General features: G+C 41.9%; 2 protein-coding genes across 4 annotated transcripts; one reads left to right on the forward strand and one right to left on the reverse strand.

Moving 5' to 3' along the window:
- Nucleotides 1-1,627: 1,627 nt before the first annotated feature.
- LOC132777824 (zinc finger protein 394-like) lies at nt 1,628-12,114 on the reverse strand. Of its 2 annotated transcripts, XM_060780302.2 has the most exons (6): nt 11,979-12,114; nt 6,608-7,698; nt 5,525-5,651; nt 4,303-4,410; nt 4,077-4,203; nt 1,628-4,037 (listed from the first exon to the last, which is right to left on the reverse strand). In XM_060780302.2, the coding sequence occupies exons 2-6, from the start codon at nt 7,430-7,432 to the stop codon at nt 2,825-2,827; spliced, it is 2,400 nt and encodes a 799-aa protein (XP_060636285.2). In that variant the 5' UTR covers nt 7,433-7,698; nt 11,979-12,114; the 3' UTR covers nt 1,628-2,824. The 2 variants fall into 2 exon arrangements, with proteins under 2 accessions (XP_060636285.2, XP_060636284.2); XM_060780301.2 differs by having other exon boundaries at nt 1,628-4,203.
- Nucleotides 12,115-14,866: 2,752 nt separating this feature from the next.
- TACO1 (translational activator of cytochrome c oxidase I) lies at nt 14,867-27,506 on the forward strand. Of its 2 annotated transcripts, none has more exons than XM_060780320.2 (6): nt 14,867-14,934; nt 16,506-16,756; nt 19,052-19,158; nt 22,289-22,419; nt 23,939-24,116; nt 26,511-27,506. In XM_060780320.2, the coding sequence occupies exons 2-6, from the start codon at nt 16,540-16,542 to the stop codon at nt 26,709-26,711; spliced, it is 834 nt and encodes a 277-aa protein (XP_060636303.2). In that variant the 5' UTR covers nt 14,867-14,934; nt 16,506-16,539; the 3' UTR covers nt 26,712-27,506. The 2 variants fall into 2 exon arrangements, with proteins under 2 accessions (XP_060636303.2, XP_060636302.2); XM_060780319.2 differs by lacking the exon at nt 14,867-14,934 and adding an exon at nt 14,941-15,336.
- Nucleotides 27,507-27,829: the final 323 nt, after the last annotated feature.

Consider the following 27,829-nt stretch of genomic DNA (forward strand, 5'->3'; position numbering starts at 1 on the left):
GGGGATATATTATTGGAGCATGCAAGGAATCAGTCAGTGTGCATGTTTCAACTGTAAAATAAGATGCATGAAGCTGATTGGTCGGGCAATGCCCTCGGAGCAGGCTGAGCCTGGGACTTTTGGATACTGTTACATTTTTGTTCAGGCTCGAGCTATGCAAGTGCAGAGAGAGAGAGTTTGAAGAGAGAAGTAGAGAGAGGCAGATTTTGGAGTGTGCTCTTGCTTCATGAGCCGCTGGAGGAAGATTCTCTACGTGGACAAAGAAAGAACATTTTAAATCTCTCATAAAAGGACATGTGACTGGATACAACAGATCACATGATTGTAAATATGTTGTTCTGAATTACAAAGAACTAATCTGCATGGCATATTTTCTTTCTCTGGCAAAACAGCGTGTGGACTGATCAAACGTGAACTATGTGGTTTATTTTACATTACGCCAACATATATATGGTAAGGTGAAATATATGTGTAAAATGTCTCTCTGTGTGTATATATATATATGTGTGTGTGTATGGAGGGGATAATTATATATGATATCTACCTACTGTATATGTATTTCATAAGTTTTCATTTTATTGTCTGATGCAATCGGATGCCATAATATATGTCTTATGGTGCATCTATGCAGTGGAAATAATGCAGTTTGATACTACTTTTATTTACTTGACTCAATGGTATGGAATCCTGGGATTGTAGTTTGGTGGGATCCCAGCTCTCCTTGGCAAGGAAGGCTACAGACTATGTGAAACTACAGCTCCTAGGACTCAATCACATCTAGCTATGGCAATTCAAGGGGTGTCAAAATAAAAGTTAAAAGGAATGTAGCAAGCAGGGCTGGCATTCATATTTTAAGCCTCTTCACATTGCCTTGAGTCCCACCTTGGGATAGGGTGGAATATAAATATATTATTATTATTATTATTATTATTATTATTATTATTATTATTGGAGTTATAGCTGCATGAATCCACTTTAATGGCCATAACCGTTGGAATCTTGGGGTTTGTGGCTTGGTGAGGCACTAGAGTTTTCTGGGTTAGAAATCTAAATATATCCCCAAATGCAAACTCCAGAATTCTATAGGAAATTGTCTGTATTGGAATTCTATAGGAAATTGTCTGTATTGTCTGTATTTGTCTAGTATGAAAGAGCTTCTGGAAAGTGGATTTCAGGATAATGAATCCTTTTGAAGATGCTGGGTACCATTTAGACATAGAGTTATGGGAAAATAATAACATGGAATAATGACTACTGACTATATTGACTGAAGGATTCTCAGATTTGTCTCTGAATAAGCAAATTTTCCAATCTTGTAGCCCCACAGTGGATGCTGATCCTGTTAATAGCAGATGGTTTGTAGGACATTATAGTACAATATATTACAAATATAAACACAACAATTCAGAGGTGCAATCCTAAACACCCTGGCTTGGCATTAAAGCCCATAGAACTTGGTGGGATTTACTCTTGAGTAAACATACAGTGAACTGATCTTCAAATGTAGCAGAAGCCACCTTTGAACTAACATTAGTGTTTCTCTCCCAACCATATTTAACATTCCAGTGCAGGTGTAAATGTAATATTTGTCAATAATGGAACTAGGTGAGACAAGAATGACAGAAAATTGCATAAATACATCAAATAATTTATTCTTCTGTTTTCAAATCACATATATGTCTTTACAGTTCATTTGCAGTTTTTTTTAAAAAAAATCATTCACTTTTTCCAAACTCCCAAGAGTTTGATATAATAATTTATGCCTTTAGTTGCTTTGTGGCTCCTTTTTGGGTCAAGACAATGGGGACCACGGCCTATACAGGGGAGTTTAAATCCTTCTCCCCACCATGGCCTATATCCGAACCAGAAAGATCTAAAGTTATTCAAAATGAGAAATAAAATTAAAAATTTAATGTATTTTTAAAAAGCTATAATAAATATGAGAAAAAGAGAAATATTTTTAATTGATGTCATATTTTATAAATACATATTTCTAGGTCACATTTAAAAACTCCAAATCCAATTTCTTGAAAATGGATGGGCTTTCCATGAAGGAACATGACACATATGTTTAAAATCTGGCCTTGAGCATCAACGTCTCCTCTCTAAATATACAATTCCTTATGTACAATAATTTATGGTAATCCTTCTGGTTTGATAATCTAAAAAGAAGTCTTACTCTATTCAGATGAACCTATAGCAGCAGCACAAGTGGGAGGATGCAGAGAGCAAAGCGAGGTTGACTTGTGGCCCTTCACATGCTGGACTGCAACTTTTATCAGCTTGCTGCAAGCACTGTCAATGGTGGGGGAAGATAAGAGGTGAAGTCTAATAAATACATAGAAGGCAACATATTCCCTATCCTTGCTAAAGAGGAACGGTCACTAGCAAAGGATTGGTTATCTAATTCACATTCATTACTTCAAAATATATCAGTCTGACAAGCTCTTTGATGTGACATAATTGACTTGAGAACTCCTTTTGTTTTCTCAAAATTTATGGAGTTGGAAAATACCACAGGGCCATCTTGCCGTGTAAAAAGACACAATCAAAGCATTCCTGGCAGATCGCCATTCAGTTTGTTTAGAAACCTTCAGGGAAGGAGACTCCACCACACTCCAAGGCACAGTGTTTCAGTGCTGAATTATCATCATCTTTATTGATACCCACTAGTCCTGGAATGCTACAACCTTTGATGCCTTTTCCCTGCCATTTGGAAATGTGTTCTGTACTAGGCTTGTGGGAGTTATAGTTCAAGCTCCCACAATCCTATGCTGGGTGATTTGGATGGGAGTTGTAGGCCAAATGTTCTCTGTGACCTGTTCTAAGTGGCATCTTTGTTCTGTGGAAGCCTATTCTTGGGGGATGAGGAAACCAACATTTTTGAGATTGAGGTGAGATTGTGCTGGTCCTGCTTGGCCTCTGTCTTTTTGAAGGAACCATCTTTTCCATTGGGCTGCGACATGCAATTCTTAGGGGGGCTTGGGGCAAGCACCCTGGTGGGCTTTGTCTTGGGCTGGCCCCTGGCATCTGAATGCACCCGGCTGTGCTTTGTAAGGTGCGACATTTGACTGAACCTCTGCTTGCAAACAAGGCAGGCATAGGGCCTCTCCCCTGTGTGTGTGCGCTCATGCTGCACCAGGGTGGACCGGTCACTGAAGCTCTTCGGGCACACAGAGCAGGAATAGGGCCGCTCCCCGGTATGCACACGCTTGTGGATGGTGAGGTTGGACCGGTGGTAGAAGCATTTGTTGCAGACGGAACACTGGAAGGGCTTCTTACCCGTGTGGATCTGCCTGTGCGTCCGCAGGTTGCAGCTCTGGGAGAAGGTTTTCCCGCACTCAGGGCACTTGTAGGGCCGCTCCCCACTGTGTGTACGCTGGTGGATGTGGAGGTGGCTGGGGTGCCGGAAACATTTGCTGCACATGCTGCAGGCATAGGGCTTCTCCCTCGTGTGCACATACTGGTGGTGGCGCAGGTCGGCCCTCTGCTTGAACGATCGCCCACACTCCAAGCAGGTGAGGTCAGAGACAACAGTGGCACTAACGGGAGGGTGCCACGTGACACATGCAGTGGTGACTCTGTGGGGCTTCGCATTTTCATCTGGGGATGGTGCCTGCTGTGCCTCTTGTTGCCTTTGACTCTTCTTGCAAGGAGAAGTCTTCTCTGGCACCGGCAATTCCCCCTGCGATTCTTGGGGCTCTTCCTGAGTCTTAGATTTCTTCTTCATCTTGAAGTGCTTTTCTATCAGCACTGCTTGCTTCTTTGGTTTCGGTGGCCCGCTCTGCGATGGTGTTACTTTCTTTCGCTTGCGGGGCTTTGCAACATCTTCAGGTTCCTGATTGTGGGTTGAAACGGCATCATCACTTAGTTCCTGATTGTCAGGTGCTTCTCTTGGCAATGAGAGTGGAGACTGCTTTCTGTTGGAAGGAGGCCCCTCTGGGGTTGGTGGCCGTCGTTCCTTCTTTTGATGTTTTCTACCCTTTGGAGATGACATTCGCCTTTTTGTGGGTTGGGTCTTGACTGAGGGCACCTTTGTAGGGCTCAGAGAGATAGGCTGCATCTCGGGGCTGGAGGGCTCATTGCCAAACGACTGGACTTGGCCTGAGTGCTCTTGAGTTTTTTCTACTGGTTTCTTCGCTTTCTTTGAAATGCCCCTCTTTTCCATACAATATTCTTTAGAAACTGGAAGTAGCAAATTTCCTGTAGCAGAAAGCAAGAAAAGAGGATGCAGATTTATCCGATGTTTAAAAAGAGAAATAACTCCTTCTTGTTGGTCCCATACCCCTCCCCTTTCCTCACCTGTGAGTTCATTCTCTAAGAGATATCCTCTTTCGGCATCATCCTGAAAATCCAGTTTTCCTCCTTTCTTTATCTGAGCAATGAACTTGTGTTTCTCTCGAGGAAATCCTGTCAAAAGGAAGAAAACATTTGTCACAAGTAGGACTAGAAAATGCTTAAATGAAAGACTGTTGCCTTCGGCATATTTACTTGACTCATTTAAGTAGTAGTAGTAATAACAATAATAATATTATAATAACTTTATTTTATACCCTGCCTCCATCTCCCTGGAGGGACTCAGGACGGCTTACATGGGGACGAGCTCGAACAGACATGGTTAAAATATAACACACTAAAATATAAAAACAACACCATAAAACAGAATAAAACAACATTATAACAGAATATAAGAGCTACCATCAAACCAACTACCAATGAACCTGCAATAATAAACAATTTCTGGGCACGGGTGGGCAGTTTTAGCATAATTTCATCAGCTACATCTCATAAGTAAGGGACACTGAGAAAGCAGATCATCAAGAGTGCTAAAAAACCTTGTTGCTTTTTTCAGTCCTCTCACAGTTCTTAAGGGGAAAAGCTTTCCGCAATTCAGGGCTAAACTGGATGTGACGCTATTAATGCATTTAGCAAGCACTCTACAGTGGTGCAATGAGTTAAACCCTTGTGGTGGCAGGACTGCTGACTGACAGATCAGCGGTTTGAATCTGAGGAGAGCAGGTTGAGCTCCCTCTGTCAGCTCCAGCTCCCTATGTGGGGACATGCGAGAAGCCTCCCACAAGGATGGTAAAACATCAAACATCCGGGTATCCCCTGGGCAACTTCCTTGCAGGTGGCCAATTCTCTCACACCAGAAGCGACTTGCAGTTTCTCAAGTTGCTCCTGACACGAAAAAAAATTCAGTTAGCAGTTTTAAAGAAATAGTAGACTGGGTGTGGGGAGTGAGCCATATCAGTACATCAGACCTTACATTATTCATTTTCAAGATCATTGTGGGGAGGGCAATAGATCAAGGGTGTATTATTAGTATTGGGATTGATATTAGGATTATTGCATATCATGCACTTTCCCTAATAATAAAATTTGAGAACACTTACAAATTCTTTAAAACAATGAAGATTAAAATATTTAAAAACAGCCGTAATAAATATGTATTATTATAAATACGTATATGTGTGTTCCCATGGAAAAACAAAAGTGGCCCACCAAACAGACCAATCCTCACCCAAAGAGGACACATTCTGAAAATTTTCCAGCATGGTGTCCTGATACAATGTTCGTTGCTTTTCCGATAATAAGGCCCACTCTGCATCAGAGAACTTCACAGAGACATCTTTGAATGATACTGGTGGCTTTTCGGGTTGGGAGAGAAGGAAAACAGTACAGTTAGAAATGGAACAAGAAAACAAAACAAAAGTCAAACCAAAGCAATCTCCAAATGCACTGAAGGGAGAAACCTTCTTCTCAGACTTCCCCTGTTTAATAGCTCCCATCAGCCCACTTAGTCAGAATCTTGAAAAAATACTGTTTTGGACTTCAGCTAGCCATGACGCCTGGAAGAATCTAGGAGTTGTAGTTTTCTAAATCTTGCCTGTCAAACCTAAGCACACATCCCAATCAGGAGGCAAACAAGTATCAATCACACTCTTTACACCAATCCTGAAACAGTTTTACTTTGATAGTTTGTTTTTGCAAATTGTAATATGCTATTCATGTTAAGAAGATATCGTACTCATGAAAACATATACAGCTTTTTGAGGTGGGTTCTGATAAAAATGAGCAACCCTGGTGTGGGAATGGGAAAAAGGAAACATAAACTTTAGAATTTAAAAAAACAAGAAAAGGAAAGTGATTCATCTTTAACATGACAGAAGTAGAATACAATACTGGAAAACTGGCCAAATGAAACAGACAAATGACAGAGTCCCAAAATGTAGCAAAATGCAAATCTTGACTGAGTCAGTACTATTAAACTGGTCCTCATTTAACCCTTATTCATTCCATGAGAAAAAATGAACTAAAAAACACATTATCCAAGGAAAATTATGAATGAATGAATGAATGAAATAACAGTCCTCAAGAGTTCTAAACACAAGGCTGATACTTACAGTATGTTGCGAAAATATTATATCTCTGAAAAATAGCCAAGCAATATGAAAAGCCAGAAATCAAGGCTATTCTAGGAGCTAGGTGGCTTCCTGCCTTCAGTACAGGTAGATATATTAGCAGGATGTAAATGAACTAAAACAAAACAATTACTTTCTATATTGGAATATCCTCTTCCACACACACCCTTTACCCTTCTTACCTTCTTATCCAGTTGAAAACCTTCAGCGAGGTCCACTGCTTGGGCGCATGTTTCCGGACCGCATCGCCTGACCCAGCTTTGCATTTCTTGCGGCAGAATGGACAGAAACTGCTCCAGAACGAGTTGCTCCAAGACCCGCTCTTTGCTGAGGTCCTTTAACCAGCGCCACGCAAGGGCCCGGAGCTTCCGGTATGCTTCTCTGGGCCCTTTAGATTTGCGGTAACGGTATTGCCTGAAACACCGCCATTGAATCTCTGGGGTGATGCCATGATGCTGCAAGATGCTGGCCTTCACCACACTGTAGTCTCCAGCTACATCGCAGCAGGCCAGGAAAGCTTTGGGGCTTAGATGTGGCTTCAGATGGGCTACCCATTCTTCTTTGGGCCAATGATGGGCCTTGGCTGCCTGTTCAAAGCTCTCCAGGCAGGATTCAATATCATCTCCCAGTCGGAACTGAAGCATCCACATGTTTTCGAGGGAAAGAGGCAAGCTTGACTCTGAGACACGTTCCTCCAATGCATCTTCGCCCTTTAAGTCATTCTGAGAGCTGTGAACTTCATTTCCTTCACTTCCACACCCCTGAACATGTGGCAAAGAATCAGCATCTAATGCTTCTAGGACTTGCTTCCAAGCTTCCTCCCAGCAATGGGAGGGTCCAGGAGGTGGCTGCTGGGGCGCTATGTCATGGAGCAGATCCCCAATGGTTCCACATTGCACCAAGTTTGGCAGCTCAGCCAATTTGATAGAATTGTCTATCTCCTCAGTATTGGGCTCCATCTTGACCCGCCTGGCCAGAAGCAACCTGGTCTCCTCATCACTGGCCATTTTCTTAAAGTCTTTCCAAACTTTGGATTCCACAGCGTATACAGTCTCTTTCTTAGGAAGTCACCAGACTGAACTCAAACACTCCCTCTGTGTTCTAGAGCACTGCTTCTTGACCTGTGGGTCTCAACCCCAAATGGCGCTCCCTTGGCTCAGTGTTTAAGTCCTGAAGAATTTGGCAACAGGAAAAATTTTCTGAACATCACCTTGCAGCTGTTTTATACAAATCTGTGGCACAGTGTTTACAGTAGACTCTGCAGATGCTTCAGCTATAGATCATAAAAAAGGAAAATCATCCTCTTTAGCAAGCCTTGCAAATGTTACTTTCTTATCAGTAAGTATTTGATTATTTTATTTATATAGCTATATACCCGGGGTCATGTAAAAATTTATTGAGCTGGTGCAGTTTGGGGACAATGACAAATGATGATGGGAGTTATAGTTTACCCACGTCCTAATGCATTCTTTAATAAGACTATTCATAAAATCCAAAAACAAACAATGATTATTTCTAATAAATAGCACTACAAAATCCCTAAGCCAGGCATCGCCAGGTACCTTAGCTAGTTAATATGTAATAGTATAACACAATTGGCACACTAAAACTGATTCTGGGGGCTCAGGCTAGTGCTCTATGACTCTCTGATGCCTTAAGAGGATTTATCACTGTTTAAAAGTAGCTATTTTTCATTGACTACCATATTTTGCATCCCCTTCCCAGGGAGTTGCGAGAAGAGAATCCTACTTCTTTGCAGCAAGACTGGAAGTCTGTAGTTTTGGATTCTTTAGGGTTCTGGAATACTTGTATTTGCATATGGATACATTATGAGATCTTTTGGAGATGACATCAGAGTTTAAGCATGGGATTTGATCGTAATCAAAATATACGTAATCTGAAGGGATTTTCATGCAATAATTTTAATATTTTTGTGCCTGAAACAAAGTTTGTGTACACTGAGCCATCAGAAAGCAAAGGCACCTCTCTCTCTGCCACCCATGCGGAGAATTGTGGATTTTGGAATACTCCTGAATTTTGGAAAACAGATGCTTAACTTGTACTAGGTTTCATCAGGTGACCTTTTTAGTGAACTACCTGGACATAATGTAACAAATGTATGTTTCTTAGGTTTTAGAACTATTTTCAGCTACGGAAGGAAATGTACGTTGTATCCCGTGATTAGGAAAAGCTATTATGCATATCTTCCAGATTCCATCAGCAAATGGTCAGAACAGATCAAAAAATACCTGACCTCCTGGCCCAAAGAGAATTACAAAAAAGCTCGATACCAGAGCTTTCCAAACTGTGTGCCAGGACACACTAATGTGTCACTTGTAGTCCCTAGGTGTGATGTGTGAAAAATGCTCCCGTTTCGACAAACAAAGCCTGGTGTAGGTACAGTAGTTATAATTTTTATAATTTGCACAATTTGAGTTGTAGTAAATGCCACTAAGGAGCCCCCGGTGGTGCAGTGGGTTAAACCGCTGAGCTGCTGAACTTGCTGATCGAAAGATCGCAGGTTTGAATCCGGGGAGAGGCATGAGCTCCCACTGTTAGCCCCAGCTTCTGCCAACCTAGCAGTTCAAAAACATGCAAATGTGAGTAGATCAATGGGTATCGCTCCGGCGGGAAGGTAACGGCGTTCCATGCAGTCATGCTGGCCACATGACCTTGGAGGTATCTACGGACAATGCCGGCTCTTCAGCTTAGATACTGAGATGAGCACCAACCCCCAGAGTCTGACATGACTGGACTTAATGTCAGGGGAGAACCTTTAGCTAAATGCCATTAAAATGGGTAAATTTGTAATTAAGAAAAGAAAATCTGTTGACAATGATGTCTGTGATGAACTCCATGGAGCGGTTATAGAAGGAATTACACAAGGATCGACTGTAGTGAATAAGTATAAAAGGAAAAATTCCAGATCTTCTTTATACAGTAAATATTATATGAAACTTATATATTATACATTATTTAATTATATATTGTATGAAACTCTTAAAAGAGGTTTGATTTAACCTCCGGTTTGCTAGTAAAATTAAATGACCGTGTTGTGAAAGGACGCATGTCTGAAAAGTGTGTCCCCAACATGAAAAGTCTGGAAAGCGCTGCCCTATATCCTGATTGGTGTTGAGTGCCAAGATCCTGCTTTGCTCGTGGGATGGGGATTATAGGGCTTTGCAAGTTCTAGTCCTGGGCCCATGTTGGTTGTGGAATTCTGGGGTTTGTCATTAAAGAAAAGTCATATATCAAGACTGTGCAAATGAATAATGTCTGGCTAGTGCTTTGACTGATAAGGTGGCTTCCCCAGCCTTTGCCCTATTACACAAGCAAAAAGGGAATAATACAAACTATCCATCTACACGACCTTTGAAGGAGCTGGGAGTGGCAACAGTCACAACAACATCCATCTACAGCAGTGTTTCCCAACGTGGTTGGGACCCCGGGGGGGGGGGGGTGCAAGAGGGTGTCAGAGGGGTCACCAAAGACCATCAAAAAACACAGTATTTTCTGTTTGTCATGATGTTCTGTGTGGGAAGTTTGGCCCAATTTTATCCTTGGTGGGGTTCAGAACGGTCTTTGATTGTAGGTGAACTATAAATCCCAGCAACTACAACTCACAAATGTCAAGGTCTATTTTCCCCAAACTCCACCAGTGTTCACATTCGGGCATATTGAATATTTATACCAAGTTTGGTCCAGATCCATTATTGTTTGAGTCCACAGTGCTCTCTGAGTATAAGTGAACTACAACTCCAAAACTCAACGTCAATGCCCACCAAACCCTTCCAATATTTTCGGTTGGTCATGGGAGTTTTGTGTGCCAAGATTAGTTAAATTGTTGGTGGAATTCAGAATGCTCTTCGATTGCACTTGAATTTTCAATCCCAGCAACTACAACTCCCAAATGACAAAATAAATCCTCAATCTCACCAGTATTCAAATTTGGGTGTATCGGGTATTTGTGCCAAATTTGGTCCAGTGAATGAACCCACATCCTGCATATCAGATATTTACATTATGATCCATAACAGTAGCTAAATTACAAATATGAAGTAGCAACAAAAATAACTGTATGGCTGGGAGTCACCACAACACGAAGGAGCCCCCAGTGGCGCAGTGGGTTAAACCCCTGTGCCGGCAGGACTGAAAACCGATAGGTCGCCGGTTCAAATCCGGGGAGAGGCAGATGAGCTCCCTCTATCAGCTCCAGCTCCTCATGCGGGGACATGAGAGAAGCCTCCCACAAGGATGATAAAAAAAACATCAAATCATCTGGGCATCCCCTGGGCAGCGTCCTTGCAGATGGCCAATTCTCTCACACCAGAAGCGACTTGCAGTTTCTCAAGTCGCTCCTGACACAACAAAACAAAACAAAAAAAAAAACCCCACAACACGAGGAACTGCATTAACTGGTCACGGCATTAGGAAGGTTGAGAAAGGTTGAGAAATCTCTGGATGTAGCTACTAGGGAAGCAATAAATATTTTAAGATACATCATAAGACAAACCTCTAATTCCAGGATTTCTATTATGCTTATGTATATTGTCATGGGAGTTCTGTGTGCCGTGTTTGGTTCAATTCGTTGGTGGAGTTCAGAATGCTCTTTGTTTGTAGGTGAGCTATAAATCCCAAAAACTACAACTCCCAAATGACAAAACCAATCCCCCCCCCCCAACCCCACCAGTATTCCAATTTGGGTGTATTGGGTATTTGTGCCAAATTTGGTCCAGTGAATGAAAATACATAATGCATATCAGACACTGGTGGAGTTTGGGGGAAACAGACCTTGACATTTGGGAGTTGTAGTTGCTGGGATTTATAGTTCACCTACAATCAAAGACCATTCTGAGCCCTTCCAAGGATATCGGATATTTACATTACGATTTATAACAGTAGCAAAATTACAGTTATGAAGTAGCAATGAAAATAATTTTATGGTTGTGGGTCACTACAACATGAGGAACTGTATTGCGGGGTTGCGGCATTAGGAAAGTTGAAAAACATTGATCTACAAAGCGGATCTGAGCTTCCTGCTTTGGTCAATCAAACAATGTGTCAAAAGAGTTAAGACTTCAAAACCCCTGCTAAAATTAATTGGTTAGTCTCACAAGCTGCCTCAAGACTTTCTGCCTTTTCCTTTCAGATAAACAGAGAATACCATATAGCATTGAGCAATGACAGTTCAAGAGCTGTCAAATTAAAGTGGTCTTTAATTCTGTTCATATTTTGACAGCTTGTCAAGCTGTCAGATCTCTTCTGGAAAATTATTCCATAGTCTATACTAGGTATGTGCAAACTTGGACCCTCCAGGTGTTTTGGACTTCAACTCCCACAATTCCTAACAGCCTACCGGCTGTTAGGAATTGTGGGAGTTGAAGTCCAAAACACCTGGAGGGCCCAAGTTTGCCCATACCTGGTGTAGATGCATCTTTAGTGTCTTTCCTAAATCTGGCCCACAAGTCTCCCATGGATCTTCCCTAAAATGAAGGGCAGAGATCCTGGGATCACTTGGGATCAACCCAGGCAGCCCCCCAGCCCTGATCTTACCTTCCTTTCCTCATCTGCCCCTTGGATTTCACTCCCTGCCTCTCTTTTCCCACAGTCCACTTCCTGAAGCAGGCAGATCCTGTTCTGCAACTGTTTCCAACGGCAGGTATCTGGAGGAGGCGGGCTTAAGCCCTCCAGAGGGCGAAGGCGATAAGCTGGTAGGGCTGTCACTCTGAAAGGCACAAGGGGACGAGTTTCCGTTGCCATCGCTCTGCCCTCCTCCCCGCATGTTATTACACTTTACGCATGCGCAGTTGGCTCACAAGTAGGAATAACTATTTTAAGATGCATCATTAGAGAAATCTCCAGTTCCAGCATTCCTATTGTAGGGGCAATGATAGACCTATGTTTCTAGGTATAAACGGGAAGAGAAAGTACTTATGCAAAAAGAAATATATATTTTAATCTATTAATTAATTATTAAACTATATAAATAAAAAATGTAATGTTTGTAATGATTAACAGAACTCAAAAACCAATGGGCCAATTGACATCAAATTTGGACAGCATACACCTAACAACCCAAATGTATGTCCTTCACTCAAAATCTTTTGATTTTGTCATTTGGGAGTTGTAGTTGCTGGGATTTATAGTTCACCTACAATCAAAGAGCATTCTGAATTCCACCAACGATGGAACTGAACCAAACTTGGCACACAGTTCTCCCATGACCAACAGAAAAAACTGGAAGGGTTTGGTGGGCAGTGCCCTTTGGTTTTGGAGTTGTAGTACACCCACATACAAAAATGACTGTGGACTCTAACAATGATGGATCTGGACCAAACTCTACAAGAATATTCAATATGCCCAAATGTGAACACTGGTGGAGTTTGGGGAAAATAGAATGTTGACATTTGGGAGTTGTAGTTGCTGAGATTTATAGTTCACCTACAATCAAAGAACATTCTGAATCCCACCAACGATGGAACTGAACCAAACTTGGCACACTTCTCCCATGACCAACAGAAAATACTGGAAGGATTTGGTGGGCAGTGCCCTTTGGTTTTGTAGTTCACCCACATCCAAAGATGACTGTGGACTCGAACAATGATGGATCTGGACCAAATTTGGCACGAATATTCCATATGCCCAAATATGCACACAAACAGAGTTTGGGGGAAATAGAGCTTCACATTTGGAAGTTGTAGTTACTGGGATTTATAGTTCACCTACAATCAAAGAGCATTCTGAATCCCACAAACGACAGGAATTGGGGCCAACTTCCCACACAAAACCCCCATGACCAACAGAAAATACTTAAGACCATCCAGTCTAGCACCCTTCACCAGGGCAAGAAAATGTAACCGGAGCCCTCCTGACAAAGAGCCATCCAGCCATAGACATAGATAGATAGATAGATAGATATGATTCACACACACACACAGATATAGTTTCATAGATTTAAAAGGGACCCCCTAAAGAAGGACTATGATATGTTGCATATTCCAGAGTAGGCAAACCAGACACTCTCCACATCATCACTGACAAGGAAACAATAAGAAATACTGTTTACCCACAAGCATAAAGAAATGACATATATTATAAACCAACACTTTCTCATTATTTTATTTTCCAGATCACCTGACTGGGCCACAGCAACGCGTGGCAGGGGATGGCTAGTTATCTATATAAATAAAAATTTAATGTTAATTTGTGGGATTAACATAACTCAAAAACGACTGGGCGAATTGACACCAAATTTGGACACAATACATCTATCAGACCAACAAGTGACCATCACTCATAAAACACTAAAAAAACACAGTAGAAGAGACTTTAAAAGCCAAAAACAAAAAAACAACATGACAATTCATGTGCAAAACCACATATATACACATATATACATACACAAAACACATATACACAGACTGGGCCACAGCAACACGTGGCAGGCATTGGCTAGTCATCTAATATATCTCTATTTTTTTTAAAAAACAGTAAGATAAATTATTTGTAGACAAATAGGGCAAAGTCCATCTATTTTGAATTAGTGAGTTTTCCAGGCTGTGTGGCTATGTTTCAGAAGCATTAACTCCTGACTTTTCACCCACATCTATAACAGGCATCCTCAGAGGTTGTGAGGTCTGTTGGAAACTAGGCAAGTGGGGTTTGTGGAATGTCCAGGGTGAAAGAAAGGACTCTTGTCTGCTTAAGGCAAGTGTGAATGTTGCAATTGTCCACCTTGATTAGCATTAAATGGCCTTGCAGTTTCAAAGCCTGGCTGGTTGCTGCCTGGGGATCCTTTGTTGGGAGGTATTAGCTGGCCCTGATTTATTCTTGTCTGGAATTCCCCTGTTTTTTGAGCGTTGCTCTGTTTACTGTCCTGATTCTAGAGGTTTTTTTAAAATACTGGTAGCCAGATTTTATTCATTTTCATGGTTTTCTTCTCTGTTGAAATTGTCCATATGCTTATGGATTTTAGTGGCTTCTCTGTGTAGTCTGGTGGTTGTTAGAGCGCTCCAGCAGTTCTGTATTCTCAAATAATATGCTGTGCCCAGGTTGGTTCTATTCTTTTATATTTTAAAGCTTCAGACTCATGTCCAGTTTCAGCATTCCTTTCCTATATCTCCAATTTTAGTATTTTTAATATAATAATATTATATTTATCTCCCCAAAGGGGACTCAAAGCAACTTGCCATAAAAGCATTAGTATACAATTTAAAATATACACATACACAAACTTTGAAACAGAATCAAACACAAATAGCACTAAAAAAATCACAGTTAAAATCCATCAAAACATATTCAAAGTTAAGTTTTATTGGAAGATATTTTAAAAATAATAACGAAATCAATAAAAGTACAAAGAAAAAAGAAATAGAAAATGACATCATGAGAACAGCTTCTGGTATCGCGGGAACTAAAGAGTAAACACTACAAAGCCCCGCCCCCTAATGGGCGGGGCTGCCGGGATGACGTCTGCGGAACTCTAGGACGCATGCGCCGTTGTGTGTAGGTAGGTTCTGGGCACCTCTGTGGAAGTTGGGGGTCTTTTCAATGCATTGCTGCATTTGATGGAAACCTAACCATTCCCAATTGGGACTCACCTCCTAGTGTCAATGTTTTGATCATAACACAGGCCTGAGCATCTACATTGTAGAATTAATGCAGTTTAACACTACTTTATTTGGCATGGCTCAAAGCAATTGAATCCTGGGAGTTGTAGTTTTACAAGGAATTTAAACCTTCCCTGCCAAAGAGTGCTGCTGCCTCAGCCAAATACAACTCCCAGGATTCCATACCATTCCTCTGCCAACCTAGAGGTTTTCATTGGTCGTCTCCCATCCAACTTTTAACCAAGGTGGACCCTGCTTAGCTTCCAAGATCAGATGGGATCTGAGGCTTTTAGTCTACTTACGTAGGTACAGGTTTCCCCTTGAAATTAAGTTCAGTTGTATCTGAATCTGGGGGTTGGTGCACATCTTAATTTCAAAGCCAAAGAGCCAGCGTTGTCCGTAGATGCCTTCAAGGTCATGTGGCCAGCATGACTGCATGGATCGCTGTTACCTTCCTGCTAGAGCAGTACCTATTGATCTACTCACATTTGCATGTTTTTGAACTGCTAGGTTGGCAGAAGCTGGGGCTAACAGTGGGAGCTCACTCCACTCCCTGGATTTGAACTGCGGTTTAACTCATTGTGCTACCTGGGGCTCCTTTAGTCTACTTAGGCCCTATGTAGATGATTAAAAAAATTAGAAATGTGTATAAATAGATTATATTGTATGTTGTATATTGTCTTTCTAGAGCAGTGGTTCTCAACCTGGGGGTCGGGACCCCTAGGGGGGTCGCGAAGAGGTGTCAGAGGGGTCACCAAAGAACATCAGAAAATACAGTATTTTCGGTTGGTCATGGGGGTTCAGCATGGGAAGTTTGGTCCAATTCTATCATTGGTGTGGTTCAGAATGCTCTTTGATTGTAATTGAACTATAAATCCCAGCAACTACAACTCCCAATTGTCAATGTCTATTTTCCCGAAATGCCACCAGTGTTCACACTTGGGCATATTGAGTATCCGTGCCAAGTTTGGTCCAGATCCATCATTGTTTGAGTCCCCAGTGCTCTCTGGATGTAGGTGAACTACAATGCCAAAACTCAAGGTCAATGCCCATCATACCCTTCCAGTATTTTCTGTTGATCATGCGAGTTCTGTGTGCCAAGTTTGGTTCAATTCCATCATTGGTGAAGTTCAGAATGCTCTTCGATTGTAGGCAAACTATAAATGAAAACAACTACAACTCCCAAATGATATAATCAATCCCGTACCCAATCCGAGTAGTATTCAAATTTGGGTGTTTTGGGTATTTGTGCCAAATTTGGTCCAGTGAATGAAAATATATCCTGCATATTGGATCCTGCATTACAGTTCATAACAGTAGCAAAATTACTGTTATGAAGCAGCAATGAAAATAATGTTATGGTTGAGGGTCACCTCAACATGAGAAAGTGTCACGGCATTAGGAAGGTTGAGAAATACTGATCTAGAGATTTAACAGTAGACATTTCCTTCATGTTTTATTTCAATGTTAGCCCCAAGGAGGCTCCTCTTTGTCCCTCCTAGGCCATGTCGGTGGGCCTCTCTTTCACACGGGCGAATGTCTTATTCCGGCAACATCTTTTTACCTTCCTGGAGCACCCCAGTCGGCCCATCCACGCCTCCTGGGCTGCGTTTGCTGGACACAACAAATGGTCCAAGGTCAAGAATGTGAAAGGCCCAAAAGATCTGGCTCGGGCCCGCGTTTTCCAGAAGCTCACCATGATGATCCGACTGGCAGTCAAAGGTACAGTGGCAGCATTGGGATGGTGTCAAACTGTATTGCTTCTATACCAGGCACGGGCAAACTTGGGCCCTCCAGGTGTTTTGGACTTCAACTCCCACAATTCCTAATAGCCTACTGTTAGGTAGCATTTCTCAACCTGGGGTCAGGACGCCTGGGGGATTGCGAGGGGGGTTTCAGAGAGGTTACTGAAGACCATCAGAAAACACGGTATTTTCTGTTGGTCATAGGGGTTGTGTGTGGGAAGTCTGGCCCAATTCTATTGTTGGTGGGGTTCAGAATGCTCTTTGATTGTAACTACAGCAACTACAACTTCCAAATGTCAAGGTCTGTTTTCCCCAAAGTCTACCAGTGTTCACATTTAGGCATATTGAGTATTTGTGCCAAGTTTGGACCAGATCCATCAGTGTTTGAGTCCACAGTGCTCTATGGATGTAGGTGAACTACAACTCCAAAACTCAAGGTCAATGCCCTCCAAACCCTTCCATTATTTTCTGTTGGTCATGGGAGTTCTGTGTGCCAAGCTTGGTTCAATTCCATTGTTGGCGGTGTTCAGAATTCTTTTTGATTGTAGATTAACTATAAATCCCAGCGACTACAACTCCCAAATGACAAAATCAATACCTCAACCCCACCAGTACTCAGATTTGGGCGTATCAGGTATTTGTGCCAAATTTGGTCCAGCGAATGAAAATACATCCTGCATATCAGATATTTACATGACTATTAATAACACTAGCAAAATTACAGTTATGAAGTAGCAATAGAAATAATTTTATGGTTGGGGGTCACCATAACATGAGGAACTGTATTAAGGGATTGCGGCGTTATGAAGGTTGAGAACCACTGCTGTGAGGAATTATGGGAATTGAAGTCCAAAACATCTGGAGGACCCAAGTTTGCCTGTGCCTGTCCTATACTGTAGAGATGCACTATCATAGAATCATTGAATTGAAATAGAACCCAAGGACCCTCTGCCATGCAGGAACACACAACCAAAGCCATCCAAACAGTTGGCCATCCAGCCTCTGCTTAAAAAAACTCCAGAGAAGGAGGCTCTACCACACTCCCAGACATCCTGAGTCAATATGTGTGATTGTTAGTCACCTTCAGTGTGGAGAAAGGTCACATAGAAATAAAGATGATGTTGATGTTGATGATAATAACAATATGGTATTGTGGAAGGTCTATACTGACTAGCAGTGGTTTCCCAGTCTTTTCATACTATATACATGAATATGCCAGAGGATCAGATATGGGGCAGCACACATTCAACTACACAATATCCCAGAGTACTTGTAAGATATCAGCACAAACACAAAACAATCTATGCGTAATGTCAAAGTGTATTATCAAAAGAGCATATAGTATTCCATTTACCAAAATCCCCAGAACATAGCTCAATTCAGTAGTACACAGAAATCAAAAGGAGCAGCCGCTCTCAAACATAACAGTTCTAGGTCTGGATAAGGATTCCACTGTATATTGGCTTCAGGGATACATTCAATAAGAAAAGTCATATAAACAAAGTAAGTATTGAGTCATGAGGCTATATGTAAACTGAAGACAATAAGGAGGATGAAGCGCCACTCTCAAAACAATCTTCATGGAAAAGATCCAACTAAAGTCCAGTGAAAATGGAGCACTGCTTCTCAAAATAAGTCTTCAAAGGAAAAGTCCCAATGGCATTCAACAGGGGTGCCCGGGTATTTTTGTACCCTGGTTCGGGGAAAGCAATCCCCTTCCTCAGGAGTTGATAAAGTCAGCAACTCTAGACTCTTATATCATGCCAGATAGCTTATACAAAAAGTGACTCTGCAGTGTCAAGCAGAGTCACTTTTTGTATAAGCTATCTTATCCAGACCTAGAACTGTTATGTTTGAGAGCGGCTGCTCCTTTTGATTTCTGTGTACTACTGAATTGAGCTATGTTCTGGGGATTTTGGTAAATGGAATACTATATGCTCTTTTGATAATACACTTTGACATTACGCATAGATTGTTTTGTGTTTGTGCTGGCAGCACACATTCAAAACAATTCTTTGGGATTCTGTCTCCTTAATATAAATTTTTGAAAGCAGTCATCATTATAAGCATCACAGAATTCTCAGCACATATTTTTCTCATTTTCCTTTACATCTAGTTTGCCTCGGCTTCATCTGTTGTCCCTAAGCTTAGCTTGAATTTTAGATTCTAAAGGGAACACTGTTGTTACATTCCTGCAATACCTATTGATGGTGTTCTCTAAGGTAGTGATGATGATGATAATATATTGTTTCTCTTTTCATATCTTTGGCAGAAGGAGGCCCCAACCCAGAACTGAACAGCAATCTAGCCAATGCTCTTGAGCAATGTCGGAACAAGAGCATGCCAAAATCTTCCATTGAAGCAGCAATCTCTGGTGGGGTATGTTCCTCAGATGTTTAGAGCTAGTAATAATAATAAACAAAACTTTATTTGTATTCTGCTCCCTGTCCCAATAGGTACATAGTACATAAATGTGGTTTACATAGTACATAAATGTGGTTATCATTGTTGCCTTTGTGAAAGAGATGATTTTTTAGAGAAGAGAGACTAACAAGGTCAAGAAAAGCATCTGTGCCCCTTCCATTGTTGTTAGGATACAACTCCCATCATTCTTCTAGTAGCTATCCTGATGAGAGCTTTATGGTTATTAATAGTCACATAACTTCTTGTGGGCGATATGGATTGTGCTGCTTCGTTTGCTGTTGGAAAAAATTGTTCTGTTGTGATTTGCTCCTCATCTTTGCATCCTCAATCCAGCAATGGTAGAATTACAAATGTGGCAATACTAATAGCACTGGCAAGCATACTCTGTGGTGTAGAATACATATACAAGTATACTTCAGTTAATGAATTAGATGTATTCTTGGGTAGAAGTAATGTGGAAATAATAGACATAAGTTCCTATTCCACATACAGAGATGTCTAATTTATGGCCTTCTAGATGTTTCAGGCTCAATTCCCAGAAGCCCAAGCCAGCTTGCTGAATGGCCAGGAATTCTGGGAGCTGAAGTCCAAAAGCACCTGGAGGATCACTAGTTTGACACCACTGACATATAAAAAGGCAAACACTACTAACAGTAACATGAAATTTACCTGTCAGATGAGCTTTGCATAATTCAACAGGGTTCCGTCCTGGGCCTGGTCCTGTTCAACATCTTTATTAATGACTTAGATGAAGGGCTAGAAGGCATGATCATCAAGTTTGCAGACGACACCAAATTGGGAGGGATAGCCAATAGTCCAGAGGACAGGAGCAGAATTCAAAACGATCTTGACAGATTAGAGAGATGGGCCAAAACTAACAAAATGAAGTTCAACAGTGACAAATGCAAGATACTCCACTTTGGCAGAAAAAATGAAATGCAAAGATACAGAATGGGGGACGCCTGGCTCGAGAGCAGTACGTGTGAAAAAGATCTTGGAGTCCTCGTGGACAACAAGTTAAACATGAGCCAACAATGTGATGTGGCGGCAAAAAAAGCCAATGGGATTTTGGCCTGCATCCATAGGAGCATAGTGTCTAGATCTAAGGAAGTAATGCTACCCCTCTATTCTGCTTTGGTTAGACCACATCTGGAATATTGTGTCCAATTCTGGGCACCGCAATTCAAGAGAGATATTGACAAGCTGGAATGTGTCCAGAGGAGGGCGACTAAAATGATCAAGGGTCTGGAGAACAAGCCCTATGAGGAGCGGCTTAAGGAACTGGGCATGTTTAGCCTGAAGAAGAGAAGGCTGAGAGGAGATATGATAGCCATGTATAAATATGTGAGAGGAAGCCACAGGGAGGAGGGAGCAAGCTTGTTTTCTGCTTCCTTGGAGACTAGGACGCGGAACAATGGCTTCAAACTACAAGAGAGGAGATTCCATCTGAACATTAGGAAGAACTTCCTGACTGTGAGAGCCGTTCAGCAGTGGAACTCTCTGCCCTGGAGTGTGGTGGAGGCTCCTTCTTTGGAAGCTTTTAAGCAGAGGCTGGATGGCCATCTGTCGGGGGTGATTTGAATGCAATATTCCTGCTTCTTGGCAGGGGGTTGGACTGGATGGCCCATGAGGTCTCTTCCAACTCTTTGATTCTATGATTCTATGATTCTAAGAAAAGCTGTTGAACTTTTAGAAGACTACTTCAGGGTTTCTTCAGATATTCAGATATTCAGATATGACTTTTTCTTTCACCTGCTTCTATGTTTGCATTATAGATCCATATCTAAACCTTTGTAAAAAAAGATATTGGAGATAGGTGGAGAGGCAGGCTGATATACTCCCTCTTTTCCATCTCTGTTTACTATTTATGTATGCTTAGTAAGTGATTCTGGAGTTATCTGCTATAGACCTTGCCTGTTGTAACCATGTACTCACAGCAGAATCCCACTTTTTTCTCAGCTCAAGCTTTAGTGCATTTCTCCATTCTTCCTTCACCATTTTCCCATTACAGATGCTCCTAAAAGCTTTTTAGATAGTCATAGGGTGAGAAGGAAAATGAAATGGGCCAATTGTAAAAAATGCTTCTTTTTCAGAAGCTTTGTTAACTGAGGAATGCATGTATTGTCTAAATTGGACAGCCCAGAGTAGACTTTCAGATGTGGCTGACTGATGATGATGAAGGTGAAGGTAAAGCTGATAATGATAGTAGTAGTAGTAGTAGTAGTAGTAGTAATAATAATAATAATAATAATAATAATACATTCATTACTCGCCTCTCCTTGCAACTTGAGGCAGGTACAACAGGGTTAAAACAAAGAGATAGAACACAACACTAGTAAAATACATAAAACTAGATACACGTAGATAAAATAAAAGTTAAAATCCACAAGTTAATTGACTGGGTAAACCTGGTGTAAGAGATAGGTCTTCAGTTGTGTCTCATATTCTGAAAGCTGGCACTCAGCATTCATTATCATTCACTGTGGTGGCTAGGACTGCTGGTATTTGTAGTCCAGTGACAGCAGGACAGCCATTCCATTTCCACCTTTTCTCTAAACAAACATTGAAATGTGATAAAGGCAGAGGTAAAAGCTACCCCTGACATTAAGTCTAGTCATGTCTTACTCTGGGGGGTGGTGCTCATCTCCATTTCTAAGCTGAAGAGCCAGCATTGTCCGTAGACACCTCCAAGGTCATGTGGCGAGCATGACTACATGGAGTGCCGTTACTTTCACCCAGAAGCAGAACCTATTGATCTACTCACATTTGCATGTTTTTAACTGCTGGGTTGGCAGAAGCTGGGCCTAGCAGCAGGAGCTCACCCTGCTTCCTGGATTCTAGCTGCCAACCTTTAGGTCAGCAAGTTCGGCAGCTCAGCAATTTAGCCCACTGCTCCACCAAGGGGCCTGGGATACGTGATATTGACTGTAAATAGAAATGACAAGATTTGCAGCTCTGGGATTGAGGAATTTTGTTTTGGGAGGAGGGAACCTAGAGGTACTTTGAACGGTCACTCATGGATTTGGTTTAAATGAACAGGGCTCCTAAATATAAAAGTTGTTCCTATTTTTCATTGTTTGGCTAGGACAAAGCCAAGTCCTCCTACCTGCTCTATGAAGTGCGAGGCCCTGGCGGCTCTTCCCTCCTTATTGAGATCCTGACGGACAATGCAAAGAGGTCTTCCAACGAAATACGCTATATTTTGAACCGACATGGGTGAGTGTGGTTTGCAACTTGGGCCAACAGCATCAGACAGATGCCTTTTAGGGTCCTTGTCCATTTTGTTGCCAAGTGTTAACAACTGTCAGGTGCTACAGAAAGGATTAATTTGTGTTAGGTTTTTGTTTTGTTTTTGCATCAGCTTGGCAGTTTGTGTCTGGTAAAAGATATGCAGGATGAAAACAAACTGGAGGAGTTTGCTCAACACAATTCTGCTTGCTCATGTGGGATGGAAGAGACAGGCCACACTTCTACAATTTCATATTTTGTGTGGTTTTACACTGTATAATACCTGTATAATACCTGAGAACCCATTGTCCATCAGCCTTACCTTGGAAAGCATTGGAAAGCATTCACATCAATTCAGTAATCTCATACATTCAGAAATGGGAAATATGGTCACTGTTCAGGAATAGTATGGAGAGAATTACAGTCAGCCCTTTACATTTGCTGGGGTTAAATGTGTAAAAGTGAAAAAAAAACAGGAATGAAAAACTGCTATTATTTTACCCAAGGGTCTTTTCAGACAGGGCCTATATTCCAGGATCTGATCCCAGGTTTTCTGCTTTAAACTGGATTATACGAGTCTGCACTGCCAGTTAAACCAGGATAAACAGAAAACCTGGGATCAAATCCTGTCTGGAAGGGCCCTAAGAGAACACCTCTGTATGAATCTTTAGTTTTCCTAGTGATCCTGTGGTCAACATCTGACAGAAGCTGAGTTTAAAGGCCATTTAAGTGTATTTATTGTATTTTAATTCTACTTTTTTACCACACTGTTACCATTTGTTTTGTCTAACTTTGTATTGCACTTTTTAGACTTGTCTAGTGTGGGATTGTTAGCTGCCTTGAGTCCCAACAAGGAGAAATGCAGGGTATAAATGATGATGATGATGATGACGATGTCACCAACAAGTGTGCTGCCAACATGAAATGTTTGGAAAGCTCTAATCTAGATATTCCTAGAGAGAAAATTGTAATCAAATCTGTACTAGTGAAACCTGCAAATGTGGAGTGCTGACTGTAGTTTTTTTTCTGGACTCTGTTGATATGTGTATGTGACTTCTTATCTGCTACATCGTCTCCCACCAATAAAGCTTATGATATAGCACAAATGTATCTCGGTGCTTTGTAGTAAACAAACTATTGGAAAGGCCTGAAACTACAGCAACTTTGTGAGATGAAACAGTCTAGTTTCCTCGTCACGCTAGAGAAAAATGCCACTTAAAATCTGGTTTCTGCCTCCTGCAGAATTCTGGAGTTTGTAGATTAGTGAGGAGCCTTTAACAGCCTCACTAAACTACAAACCCCAGAATTCTGCAGGAGGCAGAAACCAGATTTTAAGTGGATTTTTTTCTCTAGTGAGATGAAGTGGTTCGAGGGTTGCATTTAATATTTGAAATTGTTATCCAGTCAAGTAACATGTCTGAGTTCTGAATTGGAATAAAAAAAACAACCTCTAGGCCAGCCATTACTTAGGTTTCATCCCAGGGCCTGATCATTTGGTTCTCTGCAGGGCCATCTTTGCTGATGGGGCTCGGCACAATTTTGAGAAGAAGGGAGTTGTGTCTGTGAAGCAGGAGGATCGATCCGGCAACCCAGTCAGTTTGGATCGGGCCCTTGAGTTGGCTATTGAAGCTGGAGCCGAAGATGTCCAGGAAGATGAAGATGAGGATGAGAAGACAACGTTAAAGGTGAGATGTGAGTTCAGTTCAAAATATGGGAAGGAGACGGACAGGGTGCAAACTAGTTTCTGCTGCTCTGGAGACTAGGACACAAAGCAATGGGTTCAAACTGCAGGAAACAAGATTCCACCTAAACACTGGAATACATTGCCAGGGAGTGTGACAAAATCTCCTCTAGAGGTTTGTTAGCAGAGGCCTTTGTGGTCTCTTCCAGCTCTAAGATTGTATGATTCTTGGGTTTTGATACTCCATGTCATACTTTGACATATCCAAGATCAAATGTTACTTTCCTCTCCGGAGAGTGCTTCTTCCAAAGCAGCTTCCTTTTTATTCTCATGGCCTGCAAGACTATTCTTCGAGTTTGCAACAGGAATGCAGAATTCTACATCCTGAGTTTTGCATTAACCTTTGAAGTATGTTTGCAATGCTTCTGTAATCATGGTGAAGGGAAAAGGGGAGCAATACCCTTTGCAACTTGGTGGCCTCCAGATGTATCACACTACAACTTTTGCTATCTTCAGACAATATACTGGGATTGTTATCTGAAGCATCTGGAAGGCTGCCCCTTTGAACATTGATATTTCATATACCAGTAAATTATTTGTAATTTAAACAGAAATATGTACAACCTCATCAGTATCCTCATCTGATTTGGTAATATTTAATTGGCTACTTGTGAGATAATATACAAGGCTGAACAGGGTATAGGGTCACAACCTGTGCTGGATGGGGTTACACTCCCCTTGAAGGCACAGGTTCGCAGCTTGGGAGTTCTCCTGGATTTATCATTGAGCTTGAAATCCCAGGTTGCAGCTGCGGCCAGGGGAGCGTTCACACAATTAAAATTTGTGCACCAGCTGCGCTCGTACCTGGCCACGGTGGACCACGCTATTGTTACATCTAGGAGACTACTGCAATGTGCTCTACATGGGGTTGCCTTTGAAGACTGCTCGGAAGCTTCAAATAGTCCCAACGAGAGGCAGCCAGGTTAATAACTGGGGTGGCATACAGGGAGCATACAACTCCCATGTTACGCCAGCTCCACTGGCTGCCAGTTTGCTACTAGGCACAAAACAAAGTGCTGGCTTTCGCCTATAAAAGCCCTAAATGGTCCCGGCCCAATTTACCTGTCCAAATGCATCTCCCCCTATGAACCACCGTGGAGATTAAGATCCTCCGGGGAGGCCCTGCTTTCCGATCCGCCATTGTCACAGGCGCGATTAGTGGGGACGAGAGACAGGGCCTTCTCGATGATTGCTCCCCGGCTATGGAACTCCCTTCCTTGTGAGATCAGGTTGGCCCCCTCCATCCTGTCCTTTAGAAGGATGGTAAAAACTTGGCTGTGGGACCAAGTTTTTGGGACAGGGCAATAAAGCGGCAATAGGAAAGATGACCAGGCCAATTAGATTTGACATGGGTGAGTAGGATGGTTTTATATTTTGATAAATGTTTTTTTAATGTTTATGTATGTGTATGTGAATTTGTGTCCCGGCATTGAATGTTTGCCGTGTATATGCTGTGCTCCACCCTGAGTCCCCTTCGGGGTGATAAGGGTGGAATAGAAATGTTTTAAATAAAATAAATAAATAAATAATACATGGTATAACAGTTTGTTACCTTGACCAGTGTTTGAATCCCTGCTCGGCATAGAAACCCACAGGGTGGTTTTCAAAGTCATACTCTCTCAGCCTCAGAGAAAAACAATGGCACACTTCCTCTGATTAAATCGTGTCAAGAGAACCTATGAATTGGACTTGACTTAAGTCACAGTAACAACAATATTGATTGCAGAATCTAAGGCTCCCATTCAGAATTTAGTTATATTGGACACAGAAAAAAATGCCTTAGTCCAGTGGTTCTCAACCTGTGGGTCCCCAGGTGTTTTGGCCTACAACTCCCAGAAATCTCAGCCAGTTTACCAGCTGTTAGGATTTCTGGGAGTTGAAGGCAAAACATCTGGGGACCCACAGGTTGAGAACCACTGCCTTAGTCAGTGGTTCCCAACTTTAGTCTTCCAGGTGTTTTAGATTTCAACTCCCAGAATTATGGCTCTTGGCTAAGTCAGCTAGGGCTTATGAGAGTAGAAATTCAAGGCAGAATTTGGGAATTACTGTTTTCACCTTATATTTAAAAATGAAGGAGACACTTTTGTTTTTACCTGCAAGATTATCCTCATCTTCTGTACATGCTCATGGCCCTCCATTATTATAGATTTTTTGGTTCTCAAGCCTCTGCCAATGTATTAGCTCCCTTTATGTATCCAAGTCCTTTTTCTCTCATTTTGTACCGATGCTGGGAATCTTAACGTTCATTTTTGGAGGGGAGACTTCAACATTTATGTTCAAAGCTCTGAAATATTTTCCTGGCTGATTTGTTTTCTTTGCCTGCTCTCTTTCCCTCCAGTTTATCTGTGCGGTGCCCACTTTACGCCAGGTCCGTGAAAAACTAGAGTCACTGGGCCTTTCCTCGCTCTCTGCCAGTGTGGACTTTATCCCAACTATCAGCGCCCAGCTTTCAGATGAAGAAATGGAACGGGCATCACAGTTCCTAGAGGCACTTAAGGATCATATGGACGTTGTGCGAATTTATGACAACATTGCCTAGATTTACAAGACTCTCTGCGTAGGAACTTGTCTCCTCTGAATGGATGCTGCCAAAGATTTTGCAGCAGGGTCTTTTTCTTTGACTTTTTAAGTGAGGGACAAGCATGGGATGCCTTTTCTAATTAATTCAGATTGCCAGCCATGGGTGAAGGTTATTTTTTTTACCTATCATCTCCTACTAGGCTCCCTCACAGTTCCTTACAAGAAGAAATGACCACTTGGTCTATAGATAGAATGAAATGGTTTGTGAATCAAATGCAGATGCTGGGAAAACATTGTAGAAAGAGCCTGGAGTCTAACCATTTTGTACACTAGCAAATGCCAGAGTGTGTTTACCAAGAAGACCTAAAATAGATTGGTGAAGTGCAGCCATGGGCTACATCCAGCTTCACAGACTTGTTTTGTGTCTCTTTCTGAAACAAAAAATGAAGAGGAAATGTTTCCTGCTCACCTTCTGTTCTTAAAAAAGGCCTCTTACCTAAAACATGACAAAAATGTTCCCATGTGCACTAAAAGGAATTTGGGGGCAATTTAGTGGTGGGATACGGGCCTCCAAGGTCTTTTGGGATGCAAATGTTCCTCCTTAAGCTTTCCAGTTACTTATCTTGGCCTAAAATCGGAACTTGGGAATGTTACCTTTTGGACGGCATCTTCCAGAATTCCCCACTCAGCATAGCCGTGTGGGCTGGGAATTATAGTCAGACAGAAAGGTGATTTTCTTAGTTCTGTTGCATATCCCATCCCTCTGGTGAAGCTGCAGTACTATCTGGTGGAATAAAATATCTGCCACATGCCAGTGATCTTTCTGATTCTTGCTGGTCTAAGAATGTGTGCTGTCCCTGAGGAAGTGGTGCTCTGACCATTGAATGTCTTGCCACCTGCTTTGGAAACAGGCCAGAAATCTTGTTTGTCTTCTTTCCAAGGATATGGAAGATTGCTCAGTAAGTTTTTTTGTGTGTGTCAGGAGCGGCTTGAGAAACTGCAAGTCGCTTCTGGTGTGAGAGAATTGGCCGTCTGCAAGGACGTAGCCCAGGGGATGCTTGGATGTTTTTGATGTTTTACCATCCTTGTGGAAGACTTCTCTCATGTCCTCGCACGGGGAGCTGGAGGTGGCAGAGG

Source organism: Anolis sagrei, chromosome 6 (genome assembly GCF_037176765.1).
Source record: "Anolis sagrei isolate rAnoSag1 chromosome 6, rAnoSag1.mat, whole genome shotgun sequence".
Taxonomy (NCBI): domain Eukaryota; kingdom Metazoa; phylum Chordata; class Lepidosauria; order Squamata; family Dactyloidae; genus Anolis; species Anolis sagrei.

Coding starts and splice junctions, on each gene's coding strand:
- LOC132777824 (XM_060780301.2), bottom strand. CDS start 7,432: ATGGCCAGTGATGAGGAGACCAGGTTGCTTCTGGCCAGGCGGGTCAAG. Junction 5,652..6,607: donor GTTTTCAACTGGATAAGAAG/GTAAGAAGGGTA, acceptor CAACCCGAAAAG/CCACCAGTATCATTCAAAGA. Junction 4,411..5,524: donor TCAGAATGTGTCCTCTTTGG/GTGAGGATTGGT, acceptor TCCTTTTGACAG/GATTTCCTCGAGAGAAACAC.
- TACO1 (XM_060780320.2), top strand. CDS start 16,540: ATGTCGGTGGGCCTCTCTTTCACACGGGCGAATGTCTTATTCCGGCAA. Junction 16,757..19,051: donor GATCCGACTGGCAGTCAAAG/GTACAGTGGCAG, acceptor TATCTTTGGCAG/AAGGAGGCCCCAACCCAGAA. Junction 22,420..23,938: donor TATATTTTGAACCGACATGG/GTGAGTGTGGTT, acceptor GGTTCTCTGCAG/GGCCATCTTTGCTGATGGGG.